At 38.1% G+C, this 26,090-nt stretch overlaps 9 protein-coding genes and 1 non-coding gene across 14 annotated transcripts; 4 read left to right on the top strand and 6 right to left on the bottom strand.

The window, feature by feature from the left end:
• Nucleotides 1-68: 68 nt before the first annotated feature.
• LOC104744165 (putative F-box protein At1g55070) lies at nucleotides 69-1,345 on the bottom strand. The gene is made up of 2 exons (XM_010465177.2): nucleotides 269-1,345; nucleotides 69-140 (listed from the first exon to the last, which is right to left on the bottom strand). Exons 1-2 carry the CDS (start codon nucleotides 1,343-1,345, stop codon nucleotides 69-71), a joined length of 1,149 nt encoding a protein of 382 aa, XP_010463479.2.
• Nucleotides 1,346-1,479: 134 nt separating this feature from the next.
• LOC104742951 (protein translation factor SUI1 homolog 2) lies at nucleotides 1,480-3,251 on the top strand. Its single transcript, XM_010464043.3, has 5 exons — nucleotides 1,480-1,779; nucleotides 2,262-2,340; nucleotides 2,491-2,696; nucleotides 2,831-2,884; nucleotides 2,977-3,251. The coding sequence occupies exons 2-5, from the start codon at nucleotides 2,304-2,306 to the stop codon at nucleotides 3,019-3,021; spliced, it is 342 nt and encodes a 113-aa protein (XP_010462345.1). The 5' UTR covers nucleotides 1,480-1,779; nucleotides 2,262-2,303; the 3' UTR covers nucleotides 3,022-3,251.
• Nucleotides 3,252-3,626: 375 nt separating this feature from the next.
• Nucleotides 3,627-9,021, top strand: LOC104742949 (phospholipid-transporting ATPase 6). Of its 3 annotated transcripts, XM_087483808.1 has the most exons (12): nucleotides 3,637-3,984; nucleotides 4,076-4,115; nucleotides 4,245-6,141; nucleotides 6,237-6,347; nucleotides 6,435-6,711; nucleotides 6,804-6,892; nucleotides 7,007-7,094; nucleotides 7,186-7,395; nucleotides 7,476-7,601; nucleotides 7,691-7,789; nucleotides 7,869-8,060; nucleotides 8,152-9,021. In XM_087483808.1, exons 3-12 carry the CDS (start codon nucleotides 4,307-4,309, stop codon nucleotides 8,848-8,850), a joined length of 3,726 nt encoding a protein of 1,241 aa, XP_087339934.1. In that variant the 5' UTR covers nucleotides 3,637-3,984; nucleotides 4,076-4,115; nucleotides 4,245-4,306; the 3' UTR covers nucleotides 8,851-9,021. The 3 variants fall into 3 exon arrangements, 2 of the variants coding, with proteins under 2 accessions (XP_010462342.1, XP_087339934.1); XM_010464040.2 differs by lacking the exon at nucleotides 4,076-4,115 and having other exon boundaries at nucleotides 3,627-3,984; XR_015579735.1 differs by lacking the exon at nucleotides 4,076-4,115 and having other exon boundaries at nucleotides 3,706-3,984; nucleotides 6,804-6,915.
• Nucleotides 9,022-9,256: 235 nt separating this feature from the next.
• On the bottom strand, nucleotides 9,257-12,081 carry LOC104742950 (eukaryotic initiation factor 4A-1). The gene is made up of 5 exons (XM_087483809.1): nucleotides 11,466-12,081; nucleotides 10,914-10,982; nucleotides 10,720-10,823; nucleotides 10,190-10,620; nucleotides 9,257-10,084 (listed from the first exon to the last, which is right to left on the bottom strand). Exons 2-5 carry the CDS (start codon nucleotides 10,979-10,981, stop codon nucleotides 9,449-9,451), a joined length of 1,239 nt encoding a protein of 412 aa, XP_087339935.1. The 5' UTR covers nucleotide 10,982; nucleotides 11,466-12,081; the 3' UTR covers nucleotides 9,257-9,448.
• Nucleotides 11,087-11,192, bottom strand: LOC147928952 (small nucleolar RNA snoR98). Its single transcript, XR_015581194.1, has one exon. It is a non-coding gene; the product is annotated as a small nucleolar RNA snoR98 (small nucleolar RNA).
• LOC104742948 (telomere repeat-binding factor 5-like) lies at nucleotides 11,960-14,930 on the bottom strand. The gene is made up of 8 exons (XM_087483810.1): nucleotides 14,415-14,930; nucleotides 14,156-14,289; nucleotides 13,974-14,058; nucleotides 13,253-13,336; nucleotides 12,908-13,102; nucleotides 12,714-12,797; nucleotides 12,373-12,571; nucleotides 11,960-12,279 (listed from the first exon to the last, which is right to left on the bottom strand). The coding sequence occupies exons 1-8, from the start codon at nucleotides 14,565-14,567 to the stop codon at nucleotides 12,248-12,250; spliced, it is 966 nt and encodes a 321-aa protein (XP_087339936.1). The 5' UTR covers nucleotides 14,568-14,930; the 3' UTR covers nucleotides 11,960-12,247.
• Nucleotides 14,931-15,119: 189 nt separating this feature from the next.
• Nucleotides 15,120-16,718, bottom strand: LOC104742947 (DNA-directed RNA polymerases II, IV and V subunit 8B). 3 transcript variants are annotated; one of them, XM_010464034.3, is made up of 5 exons: nucleotides 16,590-16,718; nucleotides 16,325-16,403; nucleotides 15,934-16,091; nucleotides 15,536-15,627; nucleotides 15,120-15,418 (listed from the first exon to the last, which is right to left on the bottom strand). In XM_010464034.3, exons 2-5 carry the CDS (start codon nucleotides 16,401-16,403, stop codon nucleotides 15,307-15,309), a joined length of 441 nt encoding a protein of 146 aa, XP_010462336.1. In that variant the 5' UTR covers nucleotides 16,590-16,718; the 3' UTR covers nucleotides 15,120-15,306. The 3 variants fall into 3 exon arrangements, with proteins under 3 accessions (XP_010462336.1, XP_087339937.1, XP_010462337.1); XM_087483811.1 differs by having other exon boundaries at nucleotides 16,551-16,715; XM_010464035.3 differs by having other exon boundaries at nucleotides 16,547-16,712.
• Nucleotides 16,719-17,284: 566 nt separating this feature from the next.
• Nucleotides 17,285-18,758, top strand: LOC104742946 (uncharacterized). Its single transcript, XM_087486337.1, has 3 exons — nucleotides 17,285-17,290; nucleotides 17,376-17,465; nucleotides 18,151-18,758. The coding sequence occupies exons 1-3, from the start codon at nucleotides 17,285-17,287 to the stop codon at nucleotides 18,247-18,249; spliced, it is 195 nt and encodes a 64-aa protein (XP_087342463.1). The 3' UTR covers nucleotides 18,250-18,758.
• Nucleotides 18,759-19,005: 247 nt separating this feature from the next.
• On the bottom strand, nucleotides 19,006-21,375 carry LOC104744163 (single myb histone 3-like). The gene is made up of 9 exons (XM_087486620.1): nucleotides 21,248-21,375; nucleotides 21,046-21,111; nucleotides 20,772-20,915; nucleotides 20,571-20,624; nucleotides 20,391-20,456; nucleotides 20,201-20,294; nucleotides 19,786-19,869; nucleotides 19,349-19,652; nucleotides 19,006-19,267 (listed from the first exon to the last, which is right to left on the bottom strand). Exons 2-9 carry the CDS (start codon nucleotides 21,087-21,089, stop codon nucleotides 19,227-19,229), a joined length of 831 nt encoding a protein of 276 aa, XP_087342746.1. The 5' UTR covers nucleotides 21,090-21,111; nucleotides 21,248-21,375; the 3' UTR covers nucleotides 19,006-19,226.
• A 56-nt stretch (nucleotides 21,376-21,431) lies between these two features.
• On the top strand, nucleotides 21,432-25,759 carry LOC104742945 (dihydrolipoyllysine-residue acetyltransferase component 3 of pyruvate dehydrogenase complex, mitochondrial). The gene is made up of 19 exons (XM_010464033.2): nucleotides 21,432-21,839; nucleotides 22,107-22,197; nucleotides 22,336-22,400; nucleotides 22,534-22,616; nucleotides 22,715-22,752; nucleotides 22,961-23,016; nucleotides 23,099-23,173; nucleotides 23,258-23,350; nucleotides 23,500-23,739; nucleotides 23,827-23,899; nucleotides 24,014-24,114; nucleotides 24,205-24,290; nucleotides 24,371-24,446; nucleotides 24,525-24,592; nucleotides 24,657-24,723; nucleotides 24,807-24,902; nucleotides 24,976-25,078; nucleotides 25,176-25,271; nucleotides 25,344-25,759. The coding sequence occupies exons 1-19, from the start codon at nucleotides 21,798-21,800 to the stop codon at nucleotides 25,412-25,414; spliced, it is 1,620 nt and encodes a 539-aa protein (XP_010462335.1). The 5' UTR covers nucleotides 21,432-21,797; the 3' UTR covers nucleotides 25,415-25,759.
• The last annotated feature ends 331 nt before the right edge of the window (nucleotides 25,760-26,090 follow it).

The following is a 26,090-nucleotide window of genomic DNA, read 5'->3' as shown; positions in this document are numbered from 1 at the left end:
AAGAAGTTTTGGCTAGAATATGATTGATAGAGTATTGGTGTTTGTATGGAAATGTGAATTAACTCTATTTATAGTTCGAGATTTTCTACTTCTATTCTGGCCTTTGGCTTCAGACGTTCATTATACAAGCAAACAACTGACTGCATAAAGATCCAATAAAACACTTAAAAATTTATATAAGCTTCACATCCTCTACATAGTTTGGGAAGGTGTAAATACTACAACCGTTAAGAAGTTCAAATCCTGGAATAAAAACTTTTACTCTTACCGTAGTGTTGCTCTGGAGATTGTAGTAAGAAATGTAAAAGGAATCTTTTTGTGCATATTTTGGTGAAAAGACAATTTCCTCTCTATCAGTAACTCCAACAGCGGATACATGCTCTGCATTCCATTGAACGGGGGTCACCAATATATGCTTTGACCATTTATGTTCCTCGACATCCTCTAAAACCCAAAACACGAAACCATCGACATGGTCCAGAGTATCAACTGCACCTAGTTTACCCTTGTAGTTTACCAGTGTAGGAGTCATGTCCATAAAAGATAACCTCTCAGGTCTCCCGATTATAAAATCGAATGTCTCGGACCTAATATTAAAGCAGACAATCATACGTTTTGCGACAGATGCTGTGTAATACAAAACAGCATTGACACATATCCCATTATCGGCTAGAGGAGAATAAGATATGCAACATGGGATCTTTCTCCACAAGAGTTTTCTTCCAGTGTCTAACGTGAGAACTTGATGCTCAAGTGTTCGACAATGAGACCAAGTTAAGCACAATACCTTGAATTTATTTCCAATCGGATCATACCCAAAGTAGGTTTTTGCGACGAACCCATACGTTTTCACTTTGGGTGGTGCTACGGACTCTCCTGTGATGGGGTTAGAGATCACAGCCATGACATGATTCTTTCCCTCAATTTGGTGACAAACCAGTCCACAAGCAGGGCGATAGGTTTGAGAGAAAACTGTGCTATGGGGAAATGTGCGATGAAACGTGGCTGTAACAATAGTAGAGTTGTTGTTGTTGTCAAGTTTTTGAGGTGCCGAGCAGAAGTAGAGATTATCTCTAAGTACGAAGGAGAAAAGGAGCCTCGGTGGATCCGGAGAATTGATCGGGAACAACTTATTATTATTTTGACGGCGAATTATGGACGACCAGAGCTTACATACACAACGACACTGAGCCATAGACCTGCCGGATAACAACCTCGACAAGATTCTGATGACGAGATCAACAGGGATCGGAGCAAAGTATTCCGTTTCACATCGTTCATTGGATGATCCGGATACAGTTAGGGTTAGGTTTTCCTCCGTGACCTGCTGCTTACGTTTTCTCATCACCATAGGAGAGAATTCGGCTCTCTGCTTTCGACGATTCCAGAACTTATATGATACACGCTCCAGTAAGTTGGGCTTTATAATGGGCTTTGTTCCGGCCTACTTACTAGTAATAAAGAGTTGAGATAAAGGACGCAACTAGATGATGATGAGTGGGAGGGAATCGATGCCGTGCAGGACTCGCCGACTTTATTTTATTTACTTTTTGTTTTGTTTTTTTCTAAAATAAATAAATTAATTAATTAAAAAAAAAAATAAGAATATTATTGGGTCGGAATTAAAAACAGAATCGATTTTGTAGCTCTTCCTCTCGTGAATTCAGACAAGAAGAAGCTTTGCTTGCCCCTTTGGTCCGAATTTTAGGGTTTCCATTTTCTATCCCTTCTTCGTATAATCAAAAATCATCGAAACCCTAATCTCTTCTTCTTGATCAGGTGAAAATTTCTCTCTTTTTTTTTTTTTTTTTTTTTGATGATTTGTCGTTTCTCCTCCTCCTCCCCACTGATCCTTGGTTGAATGATTCATTCTTCTTGATAAGCTTCATTTTTTTTTCTTCAAATATTGTATCGACAAAATGATCGCCCTTGATTGGGTTTTTTTTTTTTTTTGTTCCAGATTCCAGAACTGTAACTTTATTTTGTAGACATTGAAATTCGATTTTAGATACACAGATTACGTTATGGTTTGTTTTGATTTGATTTTGGAATCCTATAATAATATGTTTTTACGCAATTGAGACTTTTTGCAGAAAATGGTTTTTTTTTTTTTAGCATTTTGGTTATAAGAATCTATCTCTGATGCTATGAAGCTGCTCGTTTGATTTATCTTTTTAATCAGATATCATCACTACGATCACCAGTGTTGCTTTTACGTTATGTTACTTAGTTCGACTTTTGTTCTGTTTTTTTTTGTTCAGGCCCTTGTCTCGTTTGCGCTCCCTTGTATCAACTTAAGGTTCATGTCTGATCTTGAAGTTCAAGTCCCCACTGCCTTTGGTAAGCGCATTCTTCTGAAATTATAGCATTGTGCTGTTTGAAATTGTTGTGAATATGATATATGATGGAGTATTTCTTATGTTATGTTATATGATCTTCTTATGCTATTGTTTTGTGTGTGTGTGTGTGTGTGTGTTTGGTGATATAAAGATCCGTTTGCTGATGCAAATGCTGAGGACGCTGGGGCGGGAACAAAGGAATACGTGCACATTCGTGTTCAGCAGCGTAATGGTAGGAAAAGCTTGACAACTGTCCAGGGACTTAAGAAAGAGTATAGCTATAGCAAGATCCTTAAAGACCTTAAGAAAGAATTCTGCTGCAATGGCACTGTCGTCCAGGACTCTGAATTAGGACAGGTGTGTGTGTGTGTGTGTGTTTTTTTTCATTTAATAAAACGTCTTCTAGTGTGTCAGGCTTGCGGTTTCTAATATTCTGGATTGCTTGTAGTAGCTAAGATGAGTTAATATCAGTTTGAATATGTTGTTTGTAGGTTATTCAGCTACAAGGCGATCAGAGGAAGAACGTCTCCACCTTCCTTGTTCAGGTAATCATCATTTTTTTTTTCCTAGTTCCATCGTTGGTGGTTTTGAAGTTTGAAACATTGTAATCCTGATCTGTGAAATATTTTTGAAACAGGCTGGGCTTGTGAAGAAGGATAACATAAAAATCCATGGTTTTTGAGGAATTCTAAGAAAGATACTCGTTGTTCAACTTGTATTTTTACGGAATCAGCCAAAAGGAAGTATAAAAAAAACATCACTTAAATGTATGAATGCTTTTATTATATATACAGTATTGTATCAGAAAAGAAGTTTGCTTGTGAGCGAGTATAAAATGTATCAACGAAAAACTTGTCGTTTGCATTTTCTAGTGTGAGATTAATATCAATAAAATTTGCTCTCTGAATCCAACTTCGATGTCTGATGCGTAAAACCAAACCGGTTTGTGAACCATTTGCTTGTCTGGTTCCTGTACTGATGATTCCAGGCACGTGATTGAAGTACATGTACATACCATCAATAAAACATATAAAGATAAAATAGGTAGCCAAATATACATAAATAAGCACTTGAAAATGGTTAGATTCCTACACACTTTGTGTTGATTTCTAGCCTAAAGAATAATGGGTTTAATTATCTTTTTTTCTTTATTTTGACTTTCATTTACAACAATAAATCTAAATTATGTAAGATTACTTTCTTAATAATGTGTGTAAGTTATTTTAGATCACTATTTTCGAGTCAACCAGAAAGAATAAACCAGTTTGGCTTGGTAACTTTTTGGACAGAAGTAATTAAGGTATTAATTAGAAAAAGAAAACAAAAAAATAAGAAATTAAAAATAGGAAAGGAGAATTGCTGCGTTGGATTTGAGAGTTTTGCAAATGCAGTCAAGAGAGGAGAGAGTGAAGGAAGGAGAAGGAGAGATTAACCTCTAACCCTCTCTTCCTTGTTTAGACAATAGAGAGAGAGAGAGAGAGACAGAACCAGAGGAGCCCTCTCTTCTCTTCTCCCTTCATTTCTCTGTTTGGATCTCTCTCTCCCTCTCTCGTTTAGCCACCACACCAAACTTTTTTATTCGTTCCTGAGGTAAAGAAAAAACGTGTTTCTTCGTGTTGATCATAAACGACCCTACCGATTTCAGGTAATCTCTCTCTCTCTCTCTCTCGCGATTTAAATTTTTCTCCGATCACTAATCTCTCTTTCCTTTAACCTTCAATGACGTGATCTTCAAGGGATTCTCTCTCTCTGTCTTGTGTTACAAGTTTTGGGAGGGTTAGATGCACCCCATTTTCGGAGGATTCCATTCCATATAGATTTTTTTCAAACCTAAATTCAGATTTTTTTTAAATAGAATCTGGATCATATTTTGGTATGTGCTAACTAATTTATACGTTTTGGCAGTATCAAGGACGACAGTTAATGGTGTTTGTCTTACGATTTTGAGGTGAAGAGTAAATAATTTAATGGCTCGTCGTAGAATTAGATCAAGGATTCGAAAAAGCCACTTCTATACCTTTAGATGTCTTAGGCCTAAAACTCTTGATGACCAAGGTCCTCATGTTATTAACGGTCCTGGTTACACCAGAATCGTTCATTGTAACCAGCCTCATTTGCATTTGGCTACTAAACTCCTTAGGTACCGTTCAAACTATGTATCCACCACTAGGTATAACTTGCTCACCTTCTTACCTAAATGCTTGTACGAGCAATTCCACCGCGTTGCCAACTTCTACTTTTTAGTTGCTGCCATCCTCTCTGTGTTTCCTCTCTCCCCTTTTAACAAATGGAGCATGATTGCTCCTTTGGTTTTCGTTGTTGGGCTTAGTATGGGTAAAGAGGCCTTGGAGGATTGGCGCCGCTTCATGCAGGACGTTGCGGTGAACTCTAGGAAAGCTAGTGTTCACAAAGGGAGTGGGGAGTTTGGACGTAGGGCGTGGAAAAAGATCCGTGTGGGAGATGTTGTAAGGGTGGAGAAGGATGAGTTTTTCCCGGCTGATTTGTTCTTGTTGTCTTCGAGTTATGAGGATGGGATCTGTTACGTGGAGACGATGAACTTAGACGGAGAAACTAACTTGAAAGTAAAGAGATGTTTGGATGCTACTTTGGCTTTGGAGAAGGATGAATCTTTTCAGAACTTCTCTGGAACGATCAAATGCGAAGATCCTAATCCGAACCTGTATACCTTTGTTGGTAATCTTGAGTGTGATGGCCAGGTTTATCCACTTGATCCTAACCAGATTCTCTTGAGAGACTCAAAGCTCAGGAACACGGCTTATATCTATGGGGTGGTGGTCTTTACTGGTCATGACACAAAAGTAATGCAGAACTCAACAAAGTCTCCTTCAAAGAGAAGCAGGATTGAAAAGAGAATGGATTACATTATATACACTCTCTTTGCCCTTCTCTTGACTGTTTCCTTCATCAGTTCTCTTGGATTTGCTGTGATGACAAAGCTCTTGATGGCAGATTGGTGGTACTTGCGGCCAGACAAGCCTGAGAGCTTAACAAATCCTACTAATCCTCTGTATGCTTGGGTTGTTCATTTGATCACTGCTCTCTTGCTTTATGGTTACTTGATTCCCATCTCGTTGTATGTTTCCATCGAGGTAGTTAAAGTCTTGCAAGCACATTTCATAAACCAAGACTTGCAGTTGTATGATAGTCAGAGTGGGACTCCTGCTCAAGCACGCACGTCGAACTTAAACGAAGAGCTGGGACAAGTTGATACCATCCTTTCTGATAAAACAGGAACTTTGACATGTAATCAGATGGACTTTCTGAAATGCTCAATTGCGGGTACTTCTTATGGTGTCCGTGCCAGTGAAGTTGAACTAGCTGCTGCTAAGCAGATGGCCATGGATCTTGAGGAGAAAGGTGAAGAAGTTACTAACCTTCCAGCGACTAAAGGCAGGACACAACGGTACGCAAAACTTGCCAGCAAGACGTCAGTAGAATTTGAACTGGAGACTGTAGTCACTGCTAGCGACGAAAAGGATCAGAAGAAGACCACTGGTGTTAAGGGTTTTAGTTTTGAAGATAACCGTCTAATGGATGAGAACTGGTTAAATGAGCCTAACTCAGATGACATTTTGATGTTTTTCCGTATACTCGCAGTTTGTCATACTGCAATTCCTGAGGTTGATGAAGATACTGGGAAGTTTACTTATGAAGCTGAGTCTCCTGATGAAGTTGCTTTCCTTGTTGCTTCTAGGGAGTTTGGTTTTGAGTTTACTAAGCGAACTCAGTCAAGTGTGTTTATTGCTGAACGGTTTTTATCTTCAGGCCAGCCAGTTGTTAGGTGAGACTGTGTGTAACTTAATCATTTCCATGTTTGATATTTTGTTGATCTCTCTGCGTATAGATGTGTAATGTCATGTGTTGGTTATTTTACAGAGAATACAAAATATTGAATCTATTAGACTTCACTAGCAAAAGAAAAAGAATGTCTGCAATTGTCAGAGATGAGGAAGGGCAGATTCTTCTACTCTGTAAAGGAGCTGACAGGTTTGATTGCATAACTTCAAGCCAGTTCCAGTTTTGCTTTTCATAATTACTCTTCTAACCAAAATTTAATGTTTTTTTTTCCTGCAGCATTATATTTGATCGTTTATCAAAGAATGGAAAAGAGTATCTAGGAGCTACTTCCAAGCACTTGAATGTATATGGTGAAGCTGGTTTACGCACATTGGCACTTGGTTACAGAAAGCTTGATGAGACTGAGTATTCAGCATGGAACAGTGAATTTCACAAAGCAAAAACCTCAGTTGGAGCTGATAGAGATGAAATGCTTGAGAAGGTATCAGATATGATGGAGAAGGAACTGATCCTTGTGGGAGCTACTGCTGTGGAGGATAAACTGCAAAAAGGGGTATGAAGCATAGTTCAATTTACTGTGATTATATTAAATGAAGCGGCCTTTCAAAAATCCTGTTCAACTTACTTTTTGTTAGTTCACTTCAGGTACCTCAATGCATAGATAACCTAGCCCAAGCTGGTCTTAAGATATGGGTTTTGACAGGAGATAAGATGGAGACTGCAATAAACATAGGGTTTGTTCTTCTTTGTTACTGATGTATACCATAGACTCCTCAACTGTGTTTATTTTATATGTAGTTTTCTGAGACTAAGTGAGCTAATTGAGTTCTTTGGTTGGCCAACTGCAGATATGCTTGCAGTTTACTTCGACAGGGTATGAAGCAGATATCTATTTCATTTGCAAATGTAGAGGAATCAGCACAAAACTCTGAAGCTGTATGTATTAGGTCGATGCTATCATGAAAAAACTTACATTTACTGTTATAGTAGAATCTTGTATGTGATACCAAAACTTATTTATGGTCAGGCTGCAAAGGAGAGCATATTGATGCAGATCACAAATGCTTCACAGATGATCAAAATTGAAAAAGATCCACATGCAGCATTTGCTTTGATCATTGATGGAAAGACACTTACATATGCTTTGAAAGATGATGTCAAGTATCAGTTTCTTGCCCTTGCAGTTGACTGTGCATCAGTGATATGCTGTCGTGTCTCTCCCAAACAGAAAGCACTTGTACGTATAATCATCTTTACTGATTTCAGAACATGACATGGACGCACACATAACCATATTTGTTTATTTTGGTTTTTTAGGTGACAAGGCTAGCCAAAGAAGGAACAGGAAAAACAACTTTGGCAATCGGAGATGGTGCAAATGATGTTGGAATGATTCAAGAAGCTGATATTGGTGTTGGAATCAGTGGCGTTGAAGGCATGCAGGTGCTTGAACAAACTTTTCTTCAGCACAGTGAGATATGGTTAAGTTTTGTTGGTTTTTTCTGAGAATATTAGTTTCTGTTTCTATGCAGGCTGTAATGGCAAGTGACTTCTCCATAGCCCAGTTTCGGTTTCTTGAGAGACTACTTGTTGTCCACGGACACTGGTGCTACAAACGAATAGCTCAGATGGTAACATATGCATTGATCTAACTCACCAGACAGCATAATATATATACTTGATCTTGATTCGTTATTGTTATTTTCACAGATTTGTTATTTCTTCTACAAGAACATAACCTTTGGTCTAACTCTCTTCTACTTCGAAGCCTTTACGGGGTTTTCTGGTCAATCAATTTACAATGACTCTTACTTATTACTCTTCAACGTTGTTCTCACTTCTCTCCCCGTCATTTCCCTCGGAGTTTTTGAACAAGATGTTCCATCTGATGTCTGCTTACAGGTACTTATAAAGTCCTCTCCATCACCTTTCACATAAAAATGCAAACCTTCTCAAATCTTGATTCATTTCTTGGACTGTCTTCTTTTTCTAGTTCCCTGCATTGTATCAACAAGGCCCCAAGAACCTCTTCTTCGACTGGTACAGAATCCTTGGATGGATGGGGAATGGAGTTTACGCATCCATAGTCATCTTTACACTGAACATTGGAATCTTCCATGTCCAATCATTCCGCTCAGATGGCCAAACCGCAGACATGAATGCAATGGGAACTGCCATGTTCACATGCATCATCTGGGCAGTAAATGTTCAAATAGCTTTAACCATGAGTCACTTCACTTGGATCCAACACGTAATGATTTGGGGAAGCATAGGAGCTTGGTACGTCTTCCTCGCTCTTTACGGTATGTTACCACCAAAACTCTCCGGTAACATCTTTCACATGCTGGCCGAGACTCTAGCGCCTGCACCCATCTTCTGGCTAACTTCACTACTGGTCATAGCCGCCACAACACTTCCTTACTTGTTCCACATTTCATACCAAAGATCAGTGAACCCTCTTGACCATCACATTATACAAGAGATCAAGCATTTCAGGATTGATGTAGAGGATGAACGAATGTGGAAACGAGAGAAGTCAAAGGCGAGAGAGAAGACAAAGATTGGGTTCACGGCTCGAGTTGATGCTAAGATCAGGCAGCTAAGGGGAAAGCTTCAAAGGAAGCATTCAGTTTTAAGTGTAATGAGTGGAACATCGTCTAATGATACATCTTCAACCTCACAACAGACTTGATATGATGGAGACCAAGTACGTTTTTTTAAATATATATTTACTGTGACATTTTTCTCGGGAAATCATCAGATGAAGAATGAGAAAATTGGATTCGTGTTAGATGAAAGAAAAGAGACTTTTTTTTTTTTAATTTATATATGATCTTGACTAATCAAAAATGGTTTTATACAATTTAGACAAACGTACAAGAAAGAGGGGAATGTATTGTGTTTGTGTGTGTTTTACACTAACGAAAAGACGAAAAAAGAGATGTGATTGCTGATTAGACATGGTTGACGTTTTCTTTCCCGATGGTATTCACATCACAGTATTACCAAACGTGAACTAAAACTATAGAATGAGATGAAGTAATTCTGAGACAAAACCGTAAAACAGGCAAAGCATCTCTATCATATACACAATCGAAGAAATAAATATTGCATGTGATTTAAACGAAAAATGGTCAGAAGGGACATATGTTTCACAAAGTTGATGAATACTAGAGAATGAAAAAAAAGATGTATGGATGATTCAGACTTTCAGAGAGAGAAAGAGAAAGAGGAACGGGTCAAAACTCAAATAAGAAACTTGAAAAACAAATAACCTTTCTTCTTCTTCTTCACAGCAAATCGGCCACGTTTGATGGCAGCTCCTCAACGACCACATTGTAGAATTTCTGAATATCGAACAGCATTCTTTCATCATCACGAGTCACAAAGTTAATGGCCACACCCTTTCTCCCGAACCTTCCACTTCTTCCGATACGGTGAAGGTAGTTCTCCGGCTGAGTTGGGAGGTCAAAATTGATGACCAGAGAGACTTGCTGCACATCAATACCACGAGCCAAGAGATCGGTTGTGATGAGAACACGGGAAGAACCAGACCTGAATTCTCTCATGATGATGTCTCTTGTGTTTTGGTCCATGTCTCCATGAGTAGCTGAGACTGTGTGGTCCCGGCTTCTCATTTTGTCTGTGAGCCAGTCCACCTTGCGACGAGTGTTGACGAAGATGACACTCTGCGTGATGGCTAGAGTCTCATAGAGATCGCAGAGAGTCTCGAGCTTCCACTCTTCCTTCTCCACGTTCACGTAGAATTGCTTGATACCTTCAAGTGTGAGCTCATCACGCTTCACCAAGATTCTCACTGGTTTGCTCATGAATTTTCTTGTGATCTCAAGAGCTTCTGGTGGCATCGTTGCTGAGAATACTCCAACCTGAATCTTAGGTGGGAGAAGCTGGAATATGTCATAGATCTGCAAAATTCACCAGAAAACAACATAAAACCAAGTCATGATCACACTTTCATAACAAACAAACATACTAGGTATATGATCAAATTTTGTAAAGGAAAGACAAACCTGATCCTTGAAACCACGGGAGAGCATCTCATCAGCTTCATCAAGGACAAACATCTTGATGGAGTCAGCGCGAAGAGATTGTCTTCGAAGCATGTCAAACACACGACCAGGAGTTCCAACGACGACATGAACACCAGCCTGGAGAATGCGCTGATCCTCACGGACGCTGGTTCCACCAACACAGGCATGAACCTTGACGCCGATGTAGTCACCGAGGGCACGCATGACCTTCTCAATCTGCTGAGCAAGCTCTCGGGTAGGAGCCAAAACGAGAGCCTGGCACTGGACAAGGGTATAGTCAAGCTGCTGCAAGACGCCAGAGCAGAAAGTGGCGGTTTTTCCAGTACCAGACTGTGCCTGCTGGATCACATCAAGACCCTTGCAAAAGGGTACAATTCCTCTTTGCTGAATAGCAGAAGGCTTTTCAAAACCTAGAAAAAATATCCACATGAGATGAAATTTATAGGAAACCCAACATAAACACACACAAACAAAAGTATTGTTTCTATAGTTGTTTGTTCCTCACTTACCGTAAGCATAGATACCCCTAAGAAGATTCTCTTGCAGACCCATGGCATCAAAGCTCTCATGGACTTCATCATATGAGGTGAAGAACTCATCCTGTCCATCGAGGCTGCACAAAAAGAAAAAAATCAAGATTAGCAAATACGGAAAAATCAAATCACAACAGAGTATTGAAATTATATAGATGTTATGGACTTACACTTCATTAAGCCTCTGGTCAAACTGACGCGTATCAAACTGTGTTCCTTCTGGTGCTGTTCCTGCCATACTACAACAATAAACAAAAGAGACAACGTGTTAGATCCGAAAAATAGCTAAAGATAAATTGAACAAGCCATCTAGCCATCATCCATAGAGTTGTACAAGAAGCAAGAATGTAACAGAATAGCCAAACTCGAAGTCCATAAAGAGAGGAAGACAAGCATTAATATCTGAATTTATTAGATGTCAGGAGAAAAATATGGTTCATCCAAATATCATAGATACCATTCAAAAACAATATCTACCTCTCCAGAAGTATCGAACAATCAAAAAGCTTAACCAATCTGCCCCAAAATCAAATCGAGTGAAATAAAGGATTTGAAGGGTTTGAGCAACTAGTTGAATCACAGATTTACAAGGCATCAAAATTTAAAACTTTGAAACCGACCCAGAAGGAATCCGAACCAAATCCATCGCAAAGAGATCCAATCGTTCTATCTAAACACAAAAGGAACAAATAACAGAGAAGAAGAAAGAGAGAATTACAAACCTGGAGCTTAAGTAGTTGAATGAAAGATGAAAGCTTTGAGAGCAAAAGTAAAGGACTTTGTTGTTAGGTAGCTTCTTGAAATCTCGGAAACTCGGATCTGGTTGTGTAGAGAGATAATAGAGATCGAAGGATGCAAAATAAAAAATTTGAGGTAGAGAGAGACAGAACCGATACGTGTTACCCACCTTTTATACTCCTCCCTTTTTTTTTTATATTAATCTCTGTGACCTTAGGGTTTTCCTTTTCCTCACTTTTCTGTATTTCCAATTTTACCCCTACATTCCTCTTTCCTTTTCAATTTGAGATTTTTCCTAAAATTTTCTCGTGTGGAAAACTGGAAATAAACTTATTTTACACCAATGTCAAAAAGGATTATGAATCGCAATTGCATTACCAACACGTAAAAGAATATATCAAATCACAAAGTTGTTTTCAAGTAGAAATATGATTACACCATACCAACTTTTTTTTCATTGGAAAAAAATAGATCAAAATTTCTTTGTAAAGCTTTTTATACTTTCCAGCACCTTTTGATGCTTTATGACGTAGCAAAGCATTCTCAAGACTCAAATAGAGAATAGACGGACACATCACTTTCTAGAGAAAAAAAAAAAAATCAATTTATATCTCTATTTAAAATGCTAAACACTAACAAAACATTAGTTCCTCACTACAACTTATCTACAAAAACACAACTGGACACACACACTAAGTTGGTTAGAAAGTCATATGAAATCACTTATCTATAACTGAACCAAACGAGTACTATATGCTCGCGTCTACTACCGTAGAACAACCTCTTCCCCACAAGCACCTGCAAGGACCAAAGCAAACGACAGTGATGATCATGATGATGATGATGATATGATGTCAATCGATATGTGCCATGTAGGTTTCTTGAGATTACATTGTTGGTGGATTTCTAAGCATAACTGAAGCATCGTGTTGCTTTCTTCTACCAACTTGTGCATTCGTCGTTCTTCTTCCAATGCCTCTGCTGCTATCAACCTTTTGTTATCTGACTCTGCTAGTTTCATTGCTACAACCTCTGGTGCTATTTCCAACACTTTGCTTTCTAATTCTGACATCTTGTAGCGATCTAGTACCTGCATTATCCAAGCTCTTCTGATTTTTATCTAATAGTAATAATCCAAACTTGACATTTACTTATGAACACATGTCTTATCGATCTTGTTCTTGTAATAGATGATGCATCAATAAATAACTGTGCAGTTAATATAAAGATACCTTTTCCAGTTTGCCTCGAGAAACGAGAATTTTCAGGCACTCACTCAAAAACATCCTCAAGTCTTGTCGCTCCTCGTACCCGACCTGAAGTTGATCAACCGCAGAGAATTAACTTTCAACTGACATCGTATCTTTAGGTGCTATGATACCGTTAAATTGAATGAGCAACAAAAAGTACATAGAAGTAAGATTACGTCAAATTCTTCTGCCCACTCATTGATTCGTTCTGCAACTTTATTTGCTGCTGCATCTATCTCCTGTGATTCTTTTAGTTTTGTTGATATCACATAAGTGCTTGGTAGCTCTGGTGGGTTCGTGGAATCTTTTGGATGCAGGATGTGTGTTGGTTTATCAGCTTTCGTTGTGGAGATTTTGTAACGATTTCGTACCTGCATTTGTGAAGTACTTTTTGAGTTAATAAAACAATATAACACAAATCAAATTTCTTTTACTTCATCTTGTCAAATAGATGAGGGGGGTCTGGAGAAAAGTAGATAGGCTTGTGACAAACCTCGCATCAAGAAAAAACAAAACGTTACCTTTTTGAGTCTGTCTTGAGAAACAAGGATTCTTAGGCTGCTACTCAACAGTTTCTTAATGGTTTTTGGAACCTCATGTCGTTCCTGCAATTGATCAACCACAAAGATTAACGTCCATCTGAATTCAACGTAAATCATAGTCTTGGTGTTATGATTGAACATAAATATGAGAGATATGCAAACTATTATCTCAAAGCTTGAACCAGGATACAATGGATTAAACTAGAGAAGAGAACGTAATCCAACAGCATTGGTGAAGGCAAAGGATTCATGATTGGGGTCAAATGTTATAAGGAGGAAACAAGACCCACACTTAGAACATTTCCTGGGTCTGAATTTGTTGACCATTTCGTAAAGTTGCAGTAACTGAGCGCAACAAAGAGGTTCCAACAGGAAGGTTGGTAACGCTATTTCAAATGGTATCAGAATGTCTGCAGTCATCATGGTTTTGGTAGACTACTCACTACACATATATATCTACGACCTTAGAGGCTTAGAAGTTACCAACCGATTGTCAGATAACTATCCAAAAAATCTGTATGTTCTATCCGTTGTGACCCATTACTGAAATCCTAGCTTTCGTATCCAGACAAAAAACTAGCCTAATGAAACCCAAGGATATAACTCTACCAAGAAATTAAGATAAACTGAGTAATGAAAATGAATGTCAAACATAAACCATGAAAAACAAAGACTTCAATGTAATAAATATCCTCTTCACCTCGATAAAGCTGAGAATCTCCTTGAGATCAGAACCATTCTCATCCTTGATTGTTGATATAGCCTCAAAAACCATTGGAACGTACCTTGCAACAAGATAAAAGAAGAAGGTGTCAGCAGAAGCTGTTAAACCTAGAGAAAACACACAGAAATCAAAGAACAGAATCACCAAAGGTAACAAACCTAGTATCATTGATCATATCTGATGAACTACTTGGAGAAGACTCGTTGCTAACAACAACAAGAGCAGATTTGAGTGTATGTGCCATTGATTTCTCCATATTCCCCACACGATTTTTCATATTTCGCCATTTATCCTTTGGAATTGCGCAACAAAGACAACACAAAAACCAAACATTGAAGACCAAAATTACGATCCCTAATCTCAAAATCGATTTCTATGGCAGATTTTTTTTGGGAATTTACGAATTGACATACATACCTTGAGGTTAATGTTAGTGCGATCTAGAAGATGAGGCGCAAACTCGGGATCTTCTATGATATTCGCCCATTTTCCAGAACCGTGCTTGGCTATTCCGGCGACAAGCGCCTCCTCTTCTTCCGCCGTCCATTTATTCTTCCGATGTCCTAGCATCTCTAATCCCTTCGTCGCCTCCTTCTCTCTCTCAAATTCTCTTTCGCTACTTTTAAATCAAGCTACCTCTAAAACTAAGCGTATATAGCAAAACACACTCGTACGCTTCGTCGTCTTCTTCGTCAGAGCGTCACCGGAGAACAAGTCTGACACCTCCTAATAATTCCAGTATTCCCGCTATTCTACTTCCTTTTTTTTCTATTCTTCAACTCGAAAATATTTAGCTTTTAAAAGGCTTCTTCATGAGCTTTAAATGGGCCTCACCGACATTAAAACCGAATCTTGATCTGCTCGGGTTTTGAGACTAATATATCGACCGTTCAAAATATACTCTCATGGTCTCAGACTCTCAAAGTATAGGATACGATCAGAATCTAAACTTTTTTGAATGTTTATTGGATTTTCATATTGTTAGAAGATAAAGAGTGCTGTGCACAAGTACAAATTGGCTATCTTCCATAGCTTAAGAACTAATGTGTCTTTGTCTGTGTTTTCTTTATGTTCTTGTTCTCAAATGCTTATTTTCCATATAGCTAAAGTGCTACAAACACATTTTATGGGAGCAGTCAAATTGTGGAATAGGATGTTAAACCGGTACGGAAGAAGTTGCTTCTACACAAGAGTTGCTTCATCAAAATAACATAAGTTGGAAGTAGCAAAAGTAAATTAGATCAAGCTCTCTCTCTGCTAATTCGGTTTCTAAGCGGAATATGCCGGGTCATGATCAGACAATGGCATCTCACAGCTTCCTCATGAGTAGGAAGAGCCTCTGGTCGAGTTCAAAGTGAGAAATGTGAGCTGGATCTCCCTTAAGCAACATCAGGAGGCCGCCAAATGAAACATACAGCTCTCTGGAATCACACAATTTAACGAAAGAAACCAAAACATGATGGTTAGATTCTGTAAGTTGAATTGGATCTATTTGGGTAAACACTGAATTACTTTGATTTCAAGGGTCTAGGTCTTACGCTTGTGGAGTTTTGCCGTCACGCTCGGAGATCTTGTAAAGCTTCCCGTGCATGATGTATTCATACTTATCCGCAAGTGTTTTCTTTGCTCCCTATTATATATTATCGAGATGAAAACTTAAACATAAGATTATTGATCAGATGAGTAAACAAACATTCTTGGTTTTCAAATTTGGATTATCAAGATTCAAGTCACCAAAGCTTGTTAAAATTACAAATGTTTACTCTTATTCCTAGATATACAGGCTTCTCAATTCAGCCAACAGAGTTGTAATATCAACCATTAAGCATTTACAGTTATATCCTGGTCAAATCTTAATACGGGTTCTAGCCAAGCAAACAAGAGAGTGTGTATATACACAAAACAGATCAAGCAAACAAGGCAGTAGCTTTATTACCGGGGTAAAATATCCGGTATCAGGGGTTCCATCGAGATTCAGCGTGGGAGCCATAGCAAGTGTGAACTTATCACCAACAGCCAATGGATAAACCTCTGTGTTAACATCTAGATGCATAAACATTTCCAAGTTGTGGCTCGTAGCTTCAACGCGAGTAACTGCAACCAAACACAACAAACCCCCCACGACACAAATCATTGTAGGTTTCAAAGAAAGCTACTCAATTTGAAGACTAAAGACTTTGAAGGTTCAGATTTTTCCACAGTACCCAATCACTCAGACCAAAAACAAAAGGGATAAACGAACGAAAGAACTCATTCACCAAAACAGAAACGAGACAGCTACTGAAAAAATCGTCGATTTAAGTGGCGAGGTTTAAGAAAGTAAATACCTTTATCGAACTTTTTACCATCAGGGTCTAGCTTATTGACCACGAAGATATCCTCGAACATAATGATATTGCTCGCCATCTGCAAACACGGAAGTCCAAAAACCCTAAATAAAATCTCAATTCCTTGATAGAAAAAAAAAAAAAAACGTTTCGAGCACCAAAGCAAACAACAGCTATATATGAACAGCTAGTGGAATTAAGAAGCCGAAATCTGAAATCTACCTACAAGGAACCAATCGCAGAGAAACGTAAAATATTTCCGAACCTGGAGTTTGAGAGTTGAGGAAAGCTTGAGAACAAAAAGGTAAAGACTTTCTTACAAAAGAAAAAATTGAGAAAGAGAATTAGAGAGACTTAAGGTCATTAAAGTCCCTAAAGCCCCCCCCCCCCCCCCTCCCCCCTCCCCCCTCCCATTTATAATGGGCTTGCAATGAGGCCCACTATTAAAATTTAGCTCTCGTAACCGTATATAAAACTAATCACGACCGTTAAATTTAGTTGATCAAACTAAATTCAATTCTTGAGATTGGCATAATATGTAAAAAGGCTTCTCTATTAAGAAAAGGTAAAATATTAGTTTGTTGCCTTTACACCTTCTTTATCGGTAAGCTCTTAGAAGAGTTTTAAGGGTTTTGAATCAAAAAAAATAAATCAGAAGTAAAAAAAAAAAAACTTAAGGGAGCCCCTTATATAGTATACCCGATTGTGTTATAAAAGACGATACGTGTCGTGTTTCTGTTGGCCGAACATAATAATATAAAACAAAAAAATAATCCTCTTTTCCTCTCTCTCTTTCTCTCCCGATATGCTGAAACGACAAAGGAATTTGGAATGAGAATTTGGAATCAGAAGGAAGAGTTTGGAATTGATTGATCTGGAATCAGAGGAAGGGTTTGGATTCGTGATTAGTGTTTTATGATTAGGGTTCTTTGATTTTGGATCGCAAATTAGGGTTATGTGATGTTTGTTAGAAAATTAGCTAACAGAGCAAGCCTTAGGAAAATAACAGCCCTGATTCGTTTCCTTTTAAGTGTTTGTGTGATTCAATGAGTTTTTTTTCGCTTTGATTGATCAGGTGGCTCGAGCTTCGGCTTTTGGCTTGGGTCTCGTCTACGGGAACATGAAGCTCAAGGTCTTGAAGGTGAAAATTTTCTATCTTCACTTTTGTTGTTTCATCTATTTCTGATTAGATTGCTCTTTAACTGCTATGAATCTGCAATATTGTGTCTGTAGTTTGATCTCGAAAAGGTTGTGATTGATTCTGATTCTTTTTGTTCATCATCTGTTGATTGTGACATTTGAATTTGGTGACTTGATATTTCGAGTTTGGTGGCTACACATAACTCGAGCGAGTGAGCAAAGTTTTGTTTGTTGGCCTGATACGTTATTGTGTTCCCATCATTTTAAAGCTCTCTTTAGTCAAAGCTGTGAATTGCAGAATGCTGCTTTGCTCCTTTGTTAGCTTTGTTTTCAGCTAGTCCACTGAGTAGCCTTATTTAAAAGCTCTCTGGCCTTATATTCTTCTAGAAGTTGAAGTTACTAGAGTTGTGATTGTGAGTCTCGTCTGTTAAGAAGATCTTTGAGTCGCCGTGCCAGTAATGTGATGCCTTGAGCAAAGTATCTGGTTCATTCATTATGTGGCTCTAAGAAGGTTTACTTGTTGAATCTCGTTGTTTGCTCATTCTGGTTTTCATGCCTTATACTAGTTCACTCTTTGGCATAACCGTAAATGTTTTAAAATGTTGATATCACCATGCCTAAAATGTTGTTGAATCTTAGTATATACTGAAGTAAGAAAGTACCAACAAATTGCTTTTCACCTGCAGATCAAATCAATGTCACAGAAGAAGGTTGAAGCCACTGATCAAAGGAAGGATCTCATGCTTCTTCAGAATATCGTTTATGTTTCTTGGCAATATATCTGAGTTCTCGTTTATGTTTCGATAGTTTATAGTTTATTATCATCTAGTTTCTATACTCTGCATCATTACCATTATCATATTCCTCAAATGGCTTCTAAATCATTGACTGTTGTTGCAGGAGATCGCAGCATGGCCTCACTGTTTGAGAGTTGATAATTGAGCCGATGCCAAATATGTTGCTACAAGCTTCGATGTCCCTGGGACACGTTGGAGTTTGGGACACGGTGAAGCCAAATAAGACGAGGTTGATGGTGAGATAAAGAGCTATAGTGTTCTTTGAGGCCATGTTTTGAAACTTCTACTTACGCTTTTTTCTTGTTTTTTTTTTTTTTTTTGTTTTGTTTATGTTGTGTTTGGAGAGGAATTTTGAGTAATTAGTTTTGGAGGTGAGGGCTTGAATTTATAGTCTTTTAGAAAGTTTAGTTGCTTACCAATTACTATAGGATATATATTTATGTGATTAACAAGTAACAATTATCTAACGTCTAATTAAAAGTCAACTGCAATTTTTTATATATGTAGTTAACGATTGTGTGAGCTCTCTGTTTTCATCCTTCCACTTGGATAATATCAGCAGATTCTTTTGTTTTTTTGTTTGTTGAAATCGAAGCTCTGATATTTTGTCTTATAAGAGACAAGAACTACTGAATATGAATTTCGACATGTTGATGTAAATTACTTGCAGTATATAGTAATTTGAACTTGTAATATTTTCTATTTTCTATTCTATCTAAAATTTTTAAATTTCAAAAAACAATATTTTCAAAAATAAGATACCTAAAATAACATACCACCGATAATCTTGCTCTTACACCCAACCCATAGCCTCAAAACAAAAGTAAACGGAAGTAACAAAGAGTGATTAGTTTGTCAAATGAAATCACATATCTTCGACAGACTCTTTCGTACTCAAAGCCAAAAAAAACTGTTAAAGAAGAAACCGGTCATCGTATAGATCCACATTGAACCGGACCAGATGATCAATCTTTTTTCCGCAGGAAAACCTTTTGACCATTAGCACCTGCAAGGAACAAAGGAAAAGCTTAGTGATGATCATGATGATTGACAATACATCGTCGGTTTAAGAGGTGGACATTATTACATCGGTTAAGGATCTCTTCGGCTAGCTGCAGGTTTATTTGGCTTTCAAACTTTAGCACCTGGTCGTGTTTATAGGCAAGGTCTTGTGCCTCTTGTGCTTGACGCTCTAACTGTTCTGCCTCTGCGAGTTCTTTTACTGCTGCGTCTATCTGAGGATTTCCTTCTGGTGGTTTTGGTACGGAAGTAGCAGAAGTACTTGGGGAAGTGTTTAGTGGCTTCGCGCTCGTCGCCTCTTCTGCACTTTTGGTTGGTGGTGGAGTCGGAATATCAAAATCAACAGGGCGGATCCTGTAGCGGTCTCCTACCTGCATTTGCAAGTTTTTATTTTCTTAATTTGATCAAACAAAACTATAGATAGCTAGAATCTTTGCATTAATTAGTATGAAGCAGCTCCAGTATATGGGTTTCTTGTTAAAATAAACTTGAAAAACTAGTTACCTTTTGTATTTGGCCGTCAGCAACTAGAGCTTCCAGCTGGGCTTCCAACTGCTCCCTAAAATCATCCACTACGTCGAACCTGTCCTGCAAATTTATATTAACCACAAGAATAACTCTGAGAATTGAACCCAAACAGCTCTGAATGAGATGTGTAACAGTCTAACAAATAACAATGGAGGACTCTACTCAGCAAATTTAAGACTCCTTTTAAAGGCTTTTCAATGGTGTTACGCGTATTTGAAGTCTGATGTTCCAACTAAGAATCCTAATGTTCGATATATCTCTCTGTTGTAATCAGCTATTGACTCACTTCATCAGAACCAACCAATATACACACAAGCTATACACTTAACATGAGTCATGACCATGAAACACAGATCTCATAGAGAGAGAGGGAGAAAGAGATTTTCCTAACCTCGATAAAATTGTAAATATCATCGAAATCAAGACCAGTTCCATCTTCATAGATTGTTTCTAAAGCCTTCAAAATCAATTCATCACTGGTTAACCTAAAACAAAAGAGTATAAGAAAGGAACAAATCTGTCAAAAACATTAGAACCAGGAATTAAAGATTGGTGTCAAAAGAATCGAAAAGGTCACAAACCCTGAGGGACCTCTTTCATCTTCTGAGCTACCTCCAGAACTTATGCTGCGCCTTTCAAGCTGTTGGCTGAGAAAGAAAAAAAGAGAGAGATACAAATCTGTCAAAATAACTAAACTAGAAAAAGCTAAAGATCAATTTTCAAAGACAAAGATCACAAAACGCATAGGTTCCGGAACGTACGCTTCTGCTGAAGGATCTGAAGATGTTAAGGGAGCTGAAGAAGAAGGTTCGCCGCTGAAACAATTAAAAAAAAAAAAAAAAAAAAAGAGATAGAAATTGGCATTACTAGTTGAAGCAGAGGTTTTAAACATCCATCGATCGATCGATCTCCAAGATTGCTTTTAAAGAATCCAAAAAAAAAAATAAAAAAGTATCACTAACCGAGAGGGAATGTTCGATTCTGATGAAGGATCTGAGGGAACGTTCGATTCTGATGAAGGATCTGAAGGTACAACAGAGGGAACGTTCGATTCTGATGAAGGATCTGAAGAAGAATCCTTGGCCGTTGAAGAAGAAGTTTCGTAGCTGGTAAAAAAAAAGAGAGAAATTGAAATTATTAGTTGAAGCAGAGCTTTAAGCATCGATCAATCTCTTTGTATTTCCCACAAAATCAAACAATCCAAATGAGATAAAAAAAAAAAAAAAGATTACGAACCCAGAGGGAGCGTTCTTATCTGATGAACTATCGTCAGAATCCATGGCCACTGACGAAGCCTCGACGCTGAAGGAAAAAAAAAAGAAACAAAGAAACAAAAGATCAAGCAATTGAAGCAGAGATTTTAAGCATCGATCTCTTTTGATTGAATCAAAATGCGAGAGTAAGAGAAAGATTTGGATCATTCGCGTATGTAATGTACCTGAGTTTCAGAAAAACCCAGTCGCAGTCGTCTCGTCTCGTCGGAGAAGAAGATGTAACTAACTCTGTTTCCCGCTTTTTCTACTTTCTTTTTTTTTTCTTCCTATTATTTTTTTGTTAGTTTCCAACTGCAAAAATTGTGTAAAATATATATAGCAATCCGATTGGGCCATTAATGGGCCTAGTTCGTTCAGGCCTGTAATCAATAAAGTCAACTTTAATCACGACCGTACGATTAAGCTGCAATGATGATAAAGCCATACGCACTCTCTCTCTCTCTAAAGGGTTCATTCATTCGCCAGTCACTGGTTCGGATCAGAAAGAAAGCTGAGAGAAACCAAAACAAAACAAAAATAAATTGAAAAATTAAAATCAAAATTCGATAAACAACTACAACAAAAAATAAAACCCTAACAGTCCAAAACAAAAAGTTTCTTCTTACTTCATTGCTTATAGAACCAAAACACAGGGAGAGAGAGAGAGAGAGAGAGAGAGAGAGAGAGGTGAGAAGCGAGGATCGGATCGGCTGAAGCAGTTCCGATTACATATCAATGGCTTCTTATGCGTCACGCATCATCAATCATTCCAAGAAGGTAAATTGTTTCTCGATTTCGTTTTCTCCGATCATTTTGCATTGTTATTATGTTCTTCACCGATCGTGGTATTCGAATTTGGGTTTCTGATTTCGTGATTCAATTGAAAATTGTGGTTATTCTGATAATCTCGGATTCTTACTTTCCAAGTTACGATCAATGTGCTGAATTAGCTATAGATTGAGAGCTTTATTTATGATCAGCCTGCTTCTGCGAGATGATTGAGATCTGTAACGCCGTCCACTTGTTTTTTTTTGTTTTCAACAGTTGAAGGATGTTTCGACTTTACTGCGCCGGGAACATGCTTCAACAGTTCGCTGTTTCTCTAACACTAATCGAGCTCCTCTGAACAGAGAAGGTAACTTTTGATCCTCTTTGAGATAGAAGTTTTATCCAATTGTACTTTTGTATGGTTCTATGGTTAGTATCTGTGAGACTCTCTGCTTGTTGCTTCAGCTTTTTTTCTTTTTTTTTTTTTTTATGTTATGGTCTTCAGATACTGTTAATGCCCGTCTTGGTTATTCCCCACTGGAGAGGATTTCCAAATGTAGCACCAATACTGTAAGTTCGTTGCTCTTCTCTCTCTCTCTCTCTAGCTGTGTTGCAGTGTCTCTTCTCATTGAATCATTTTTACTAGTTAGCAGAAACCTTACGAGTTTTATGTGGCCTTGATGTCGTTAATTTCATTGTGTAGGTACCAGTGTCCAGTTTTTCAACTGCGAGAACAAATCTAAGCAGTGCAATGGGAAGGCTAATGTTTGGAAAAGAATTTTCATGGTTTAGTCTCAATTCTCTTACTCTATGTGGCCTTAGCTACCTGCTTGTATAGATTCTATTTTTTCCTAACTATAAGCGTACTTTTTTCTGCATACCAGTTCAATGCAATCAGCTAGAGGATTTTCATCAGGTTCAGGTAGTCAGCTTTTTCTCCCAGACCTTAAAATTTGTTTTATGAGCTTTTCTTCAGCTTGTTCTGTATCTTGAAATTGGTTTAAGGGATTTATTGCAAAATTCCTGCTAAGACAGTTGCATTGCTTAAATAATTGTGTAATTGAGAATGCTAAATGGTATGAGCTTTACATTGGTTCGATTTACCTAGAATTTCTGAAAACGTGTTTCAGATCTGCCTCCTCATCAAGAGATCGGGATGCCTTCTCTTTCGCCAACAATGACTGAGGTATGGACCTTTGTTTACCTCTTGATCAAAACTTACTCTCGTTTATCTTTACGTTCTAATAAGCTGTTTTCCTAATTTCCAGGGTAACATTGCCAGGTGGCTGAAAAAAGAAGGTGATAAAGTTGCTCCTGGAGAAGTACTCTGTGAAGTTGAAACTGTAATGTCGATCTTGATTGATTCTCCTCTCCGTATTTTTATGTTCATGTTTTGGAAATAATTCTAACTAGGTTATCTTCTGTAGGACAAAGCAACCGTCGAAATGGAATGCATGGAAGAGGGCTATCTCGCCAAGATTGTAAAGGAGGAGGGTTCGAAAGAAATTCAAGTCGGCGAGGTATGAAAATTGTCTGGTTTCTGTAGAGTTATGTATTACCATGGTTTCTCATGGGACTCGGGGTATTGGTCTTAGGATCCACAATTCATTTGTGGAAATGTTCAATGGAATTATTTGGATCATGTCAAATTTCTTTTGCCTTCAAGTAGGTGATTGCTATTACAGTTGAAGATGAAGAGGACATTGGAAAGTTCAAAGATTACACCCCATCATCTACTGCTGATGCCGCTCCTACTAAAGCAGAACCAACTCCTACCCCACCAAAGGAAGAGAAGGTTGAACAGCCATCAACGCCTCCTGAACCGAAGGCTTCCAAGCCTAGCGCACCTCCCACAGGAGATCGTGTTTTTGCTAGTCCTCTTGCAAGAAAGTTGGCTGAAGATAATAATGTCAGTATCACATTGTTCTAGGAATTCTTTTTTTTACCTAATCTTCCTGCTTATTTTTTCTTCTCGTTTACTTTAAAAAAAAATCAGGTGCCTCTTTCAAACATTAAAGGCACAGGTCCTGAAGGACGGATAGTGAAGGCAGATATCGATGAATACTTAGGTATCAGTCACTCCTTGACTCTTCGTTTCCTTTCTTTTTCTTTTAGACCTTTCTTACCTCTGTTTACAGTATATCACTCATCCTTGTGTCCTACTACATCTTCCAATGGTGCAGCTTCAGGTGGTAAAGGAGCTACTGCGAAGCCATCTAAATCTACTGATTCTAAGGCTCCAGCTTTGGACTATGTTGACATCCCCCATTCTCAGATACGAAAGGTAAAACCTATATAACTCTTGCAGCCTTGTTAAGTCAGTTTCAATAGGTTCAAGGATTCTGAAACCTCTTTAACTTTATAATTTTGACAGGTCACAGCCTCACGTTTGGCATTCTCAAAGCAAACTATCCCTCACTATTACTTGACCGTCGATACATGTGTTGACAAACTTATGGGGTAAGTATAAAGTTTTGAATGATTTATTTTGAGTCGCTGTCAATGTGTAAGCTAGACAAAGCGTATTTTTGTATATGCAGTTTGAGGAGTCAGCTTAATTCATTCCAAGAAGCTTCTGGTGGGAAACGGATATCTGTTAATGATCTTGTTGTTAAGGTACATCTTACTTGTGTATACTTTACATGCAAGCCGACAGATCTTTTAATTTATCCTACCCGTCTTCATGCTTTTTAGGCTGCTGCATTAGCTCTCAGGAAAGTTCCTCAGTGCAATAGTTCATGGACTGATGATTACATCCGCCAGTAAGTACATCGACAACTTTTTGAATATGAATGGGGTAGCAAACATCTGAACCTTTCTCTATAGGTTTAAAAATGTGAACATCAACGTCGCAGTGCAGACAGAAAACGGGCTCTATGTCCCTGTTGTGAAGGTGGGTGCAAAATAATGTTTAGCCCTTTGCTGTAGCAAAAACTTCAGGTTTCTGAATTAGATGTTTCAACTTCTTGACTCCAGGACGCAGACAAGAAGGGTCTGTCCACAATTGGAGAAGAAGTTCGGTTATTGGCTCAAAAAGCAAGAGAGAACAGCTTAAAGCCAGAAGATTATGAGGTGAGAGAAATTTATTGGCTTAACTCACCAATCATATCTTTCAATAAACAGGCTAATAATCTCGTTTTCTCAGGGAGGAACATTTACGGTTTCTAACTTGGGTGGACCGTTTGGAGTCAAACAATTCTGTGCAGTCGTTAATCCACCACAAGCCGCAATTCTAGCAATTGGATCCGGTATGCTCTCTCACACTGCAGAACAGAGTTTTTTAATACCTTACCAAAGATCGAATAACCGATTCAAGTTGTGTCTGATTCTTTAAAAAAAAAACAGCTGAAAAGAGAGTTGTCCCTGGTAACGGTCCAGATCAATTCAACTCTGCTGATTACATGCCTGTTACACTGAGCTGTGACCATCGCGTAGTAGACGGTAATCTGGTTCTTTTGTCATCATTGATTCATTCATCATCATTTTGTAAATCTAATATTCTTTTTCCTGCAGGTGCCATTGGAGCTGAATGGTTGAAGGCATTTAAAGGATACATTGAGAACCCTGAATCCATGTTGCTTTAAAAAGAGAACCACACAGTGGAAAAAACACTTCAAAGCTCGTAAGGGTCTTTGATCTCGCATTTTGTCTGTACCAATTAGATTTCTTTGTTTCCATACGTTGAAAATCTCAGTTCTTTCAGAGTTTTTTAAATGGGTTAAAAAGATTTTTTGTTTCTCTGAATAAAAAATATGGTTGGGAATCAGCATTTCTACTATAAACTGGATTTTGGGATATTCTTTGCTGGTTCTGGTTGTTGTTGATGGAGGGAGGCAAAATAAACCCCATTAATTTATGTTGTTAAACTAACCCCATATATGGGATGGGTTTTGTAACCATACTTGATACAAGTAGATTGTTTTGAGCGAGTGAGGTTCGTAATCTCTATTTTTTTATAAATAAATAAAAAAAACCAAAACAACATTCTTGGTTCTTACTATCTTTTCAACATGTAAAGCTTCGATTAAGCAAAGTCCATCCAATCAAATAATATTGTCGACAAACAAAAAAAACCAAAGGGATAATATTGCTGATTGTTCCGATACATATCGTTTTTCTGAGTTTTGCGTGATCATAATTGCAAAAACAAATCCCAAAAATTTCAGCTGAAACCAAAGCTGAGGGTTATCCATAACATCGGGGTTAACACTAAAAATTTGAAAATATAGGGGTTTAAGATAGCTCTACTCAAAGGTTCGA

Source organism: Camelina sativa, chromosome 14 (assembly GCF_030686135.1).
Source record: "Camelina sativa cultivar CO46 ecotype springtype chromosome 14, ASM3068613v1".
Taxonomy (NCBI): Eukaryota; Viridiplantae; Streptophyta; class Magnoliopsida; order Brassicales; family Brassicaceae; genus Camelina; species Camelina sativa.
The sequence above is the reverse complement of the archived record's forward strand: the minus strand, read 5'-3'. Positions and strand labels throughout refer to the sequence as shown.

Excerpts from the sequence above, each read along its gene's own strand:
- LOC104742947 (XM_010464034.3), bottom strand. The coding sequence starts at position 16,403 with ATGGCGAGCAATATCATTATGTTCGAGGATATCTTCGTGGTCAATAAG. Across the intron at positions 16,092-16,324 it reads TGGTAAAAAGTTCGATAAAG|TTACTCGCGTTGAAGCTACG; the intron begins GTATTTACTTTC and ends GTTTGGTTGCAG. Across the intron at positions 15,419-15,535 it reads GACGGCAAAACTCCACAAGC|AGAGCTGTATGTTTCATTTG; the intron begins GTAAGACCTAGA and ends GTGTGATTCCAG.
- LOC104742951 (XM_010464043.3), top strand. The coding sequence starts at position 2,304 with ATGTCTGATCTTGAAGTTCAAGTCCCCACTGCCTTTG. Across the intron at positions 2,341-2,490 it reads TCAAGTCCCCACTGCCTTTG|ATCCGTTTGCTGATGCAAAT; the intron begins GTAAGCGCATTC and ends GGTGATATAAAG. Across the intron at positions 2,885-2,976 it reads TCTCCACCTTCCTTGTTCAG|GCTGGGCTTGTGAAGAAGGA; the intron begins GTAATCATCATT and ends TTTTTGAAACAG.
- LOC104742948 (XM_087483810.1), bottom strand. The coding sequence starts at position 14,567 with ATGCTAGGACATCGGAAGAATAAATGGACGGCGGAAGAAGAGGAGGCG. Across the intron at positions 14,290-14,414 it reads GCACTAACATTAACCTCAAG|GATAAATGGCGAAATATGAA; the intron begins GTATGTATGTCA and ends GCAATTCCAAAG. Across the intron at positions 12,280-12,372 it reads CTTAGAAATCCACCAACAAT|GTGCTTGTGGGGAAGAGGTT; the intron begins GTAATCTCAAGA and ends TGGTCCTTGCAG.
- LOC104742950 (XM_087483809.1), bottom strand. The coding sequence starts at position 10,981 with ATGGCAGGAACAGCACCAGAAGGAACACAGTTTGATACGCGTCAGTTT. Across the intron at positions 10,621-10,719 it reads TAGGGGTATCTATGCTTACG|GTTTTGAAAAGCCTTCTGCT; the intron begins GTAAGTGAGGAA and ends TATTTTTTCTAG. Across the intron at positions 10,085-10,189 it reads CCCGTGGTTTCAAGGATCAG|ATCTATGACATATTCCAGCT; the intron begins GTTTGTCTTTCC and ends TGAATTTTGCAG.
- LOC104744165 (XM_010465177.2), bottom strand. The coding sequence starts at position 1,345 with ATGAGAAAACGTAAGCAGCAGGTCACGGAGGAAAACCTAACCCTAACT. Across the intron at positions 141-268 it reads ATCTCCAGAGCAACACTACG|TCAGTTGTTTGCTTGTATAA; the intron begins GTAAGAGTAAAA and ends ATCTTTATGCAG.
- LOC104744163 (XM_087486620.1), bottom strand. The coding sequence starts at position 21,089 with ATGGATTCTGACGATAGTTCATCAGATAAGAACGCTCCCTCTGG. Across the intron at positions 20,916-21,045 it reads GATAAGAACGCTCCCTCTGG|CTACGAAACTTCTTCTTCAA; the intron begins GTTCGTAATCTT and ends TTTTTTTACCAG. Across the intron at positions 19,268-19,348 it reads CGAAGAGATCCTTAACCGAT|GTGCTAATGGTCAAAAGGTT; the intron begins GTAATAATGTCC and ends TGTTCCTTGCAG.
- LOC104742949 (XM_010464040.2), top strand. The coding sequence starts at position 4,307 with ATGGCTCGTCGTAGAATTAGATCAAGGATTCGAAAAAGCCACTTCTAT. Across the intron at positions 6,142-6,236 it reads TCAGGCCAGCCAGTTGTTAG|AGAATACAAAATATTGAATC; the intron begins GTGAGACTGTGT and ends GTTATTTTACAG. Across the intron at positions 6,893-7,006 it reads GAGACTGCAATAAACATAGG|ATATGCTTGCAGTTTACTTC; the intron begins GTTTGTTCTTCT and ends GGCCAACTGCAG.
- LOC104742946 (XM_087486337.1), top strand. Across the intron at positions 17,466-18,150 it reads TGAAGCTCAAGGTCTTGAAG|ATCAAATCAATGTCACAGAA; the intron begins GTGAAAATTTTC and ends TTTCACCTGCAG.
- LOC104742945 (XM_010464033.2), top strand. The coding sequence starts at position 21,798 with ATGGCTTCTTATGCGTCACGCATCATCAATCATTCCAAGAAG. Across the intron at positions 23,017-23,098 it reads TTTCGCCAACAATGACTGAG|GGTAACATTGCCAGGTGGCT; the intron begins GTATGGACCTTT and ends CCTAATTTCCAG. Across the intron at positions 23,174-23,257 it reads TACTCTGTGAAGTTGAAACT|GACAAAGCAACCGTCGAAAT; the intron begins GTAATGTCGATC and ends TATCTTCTGTAG.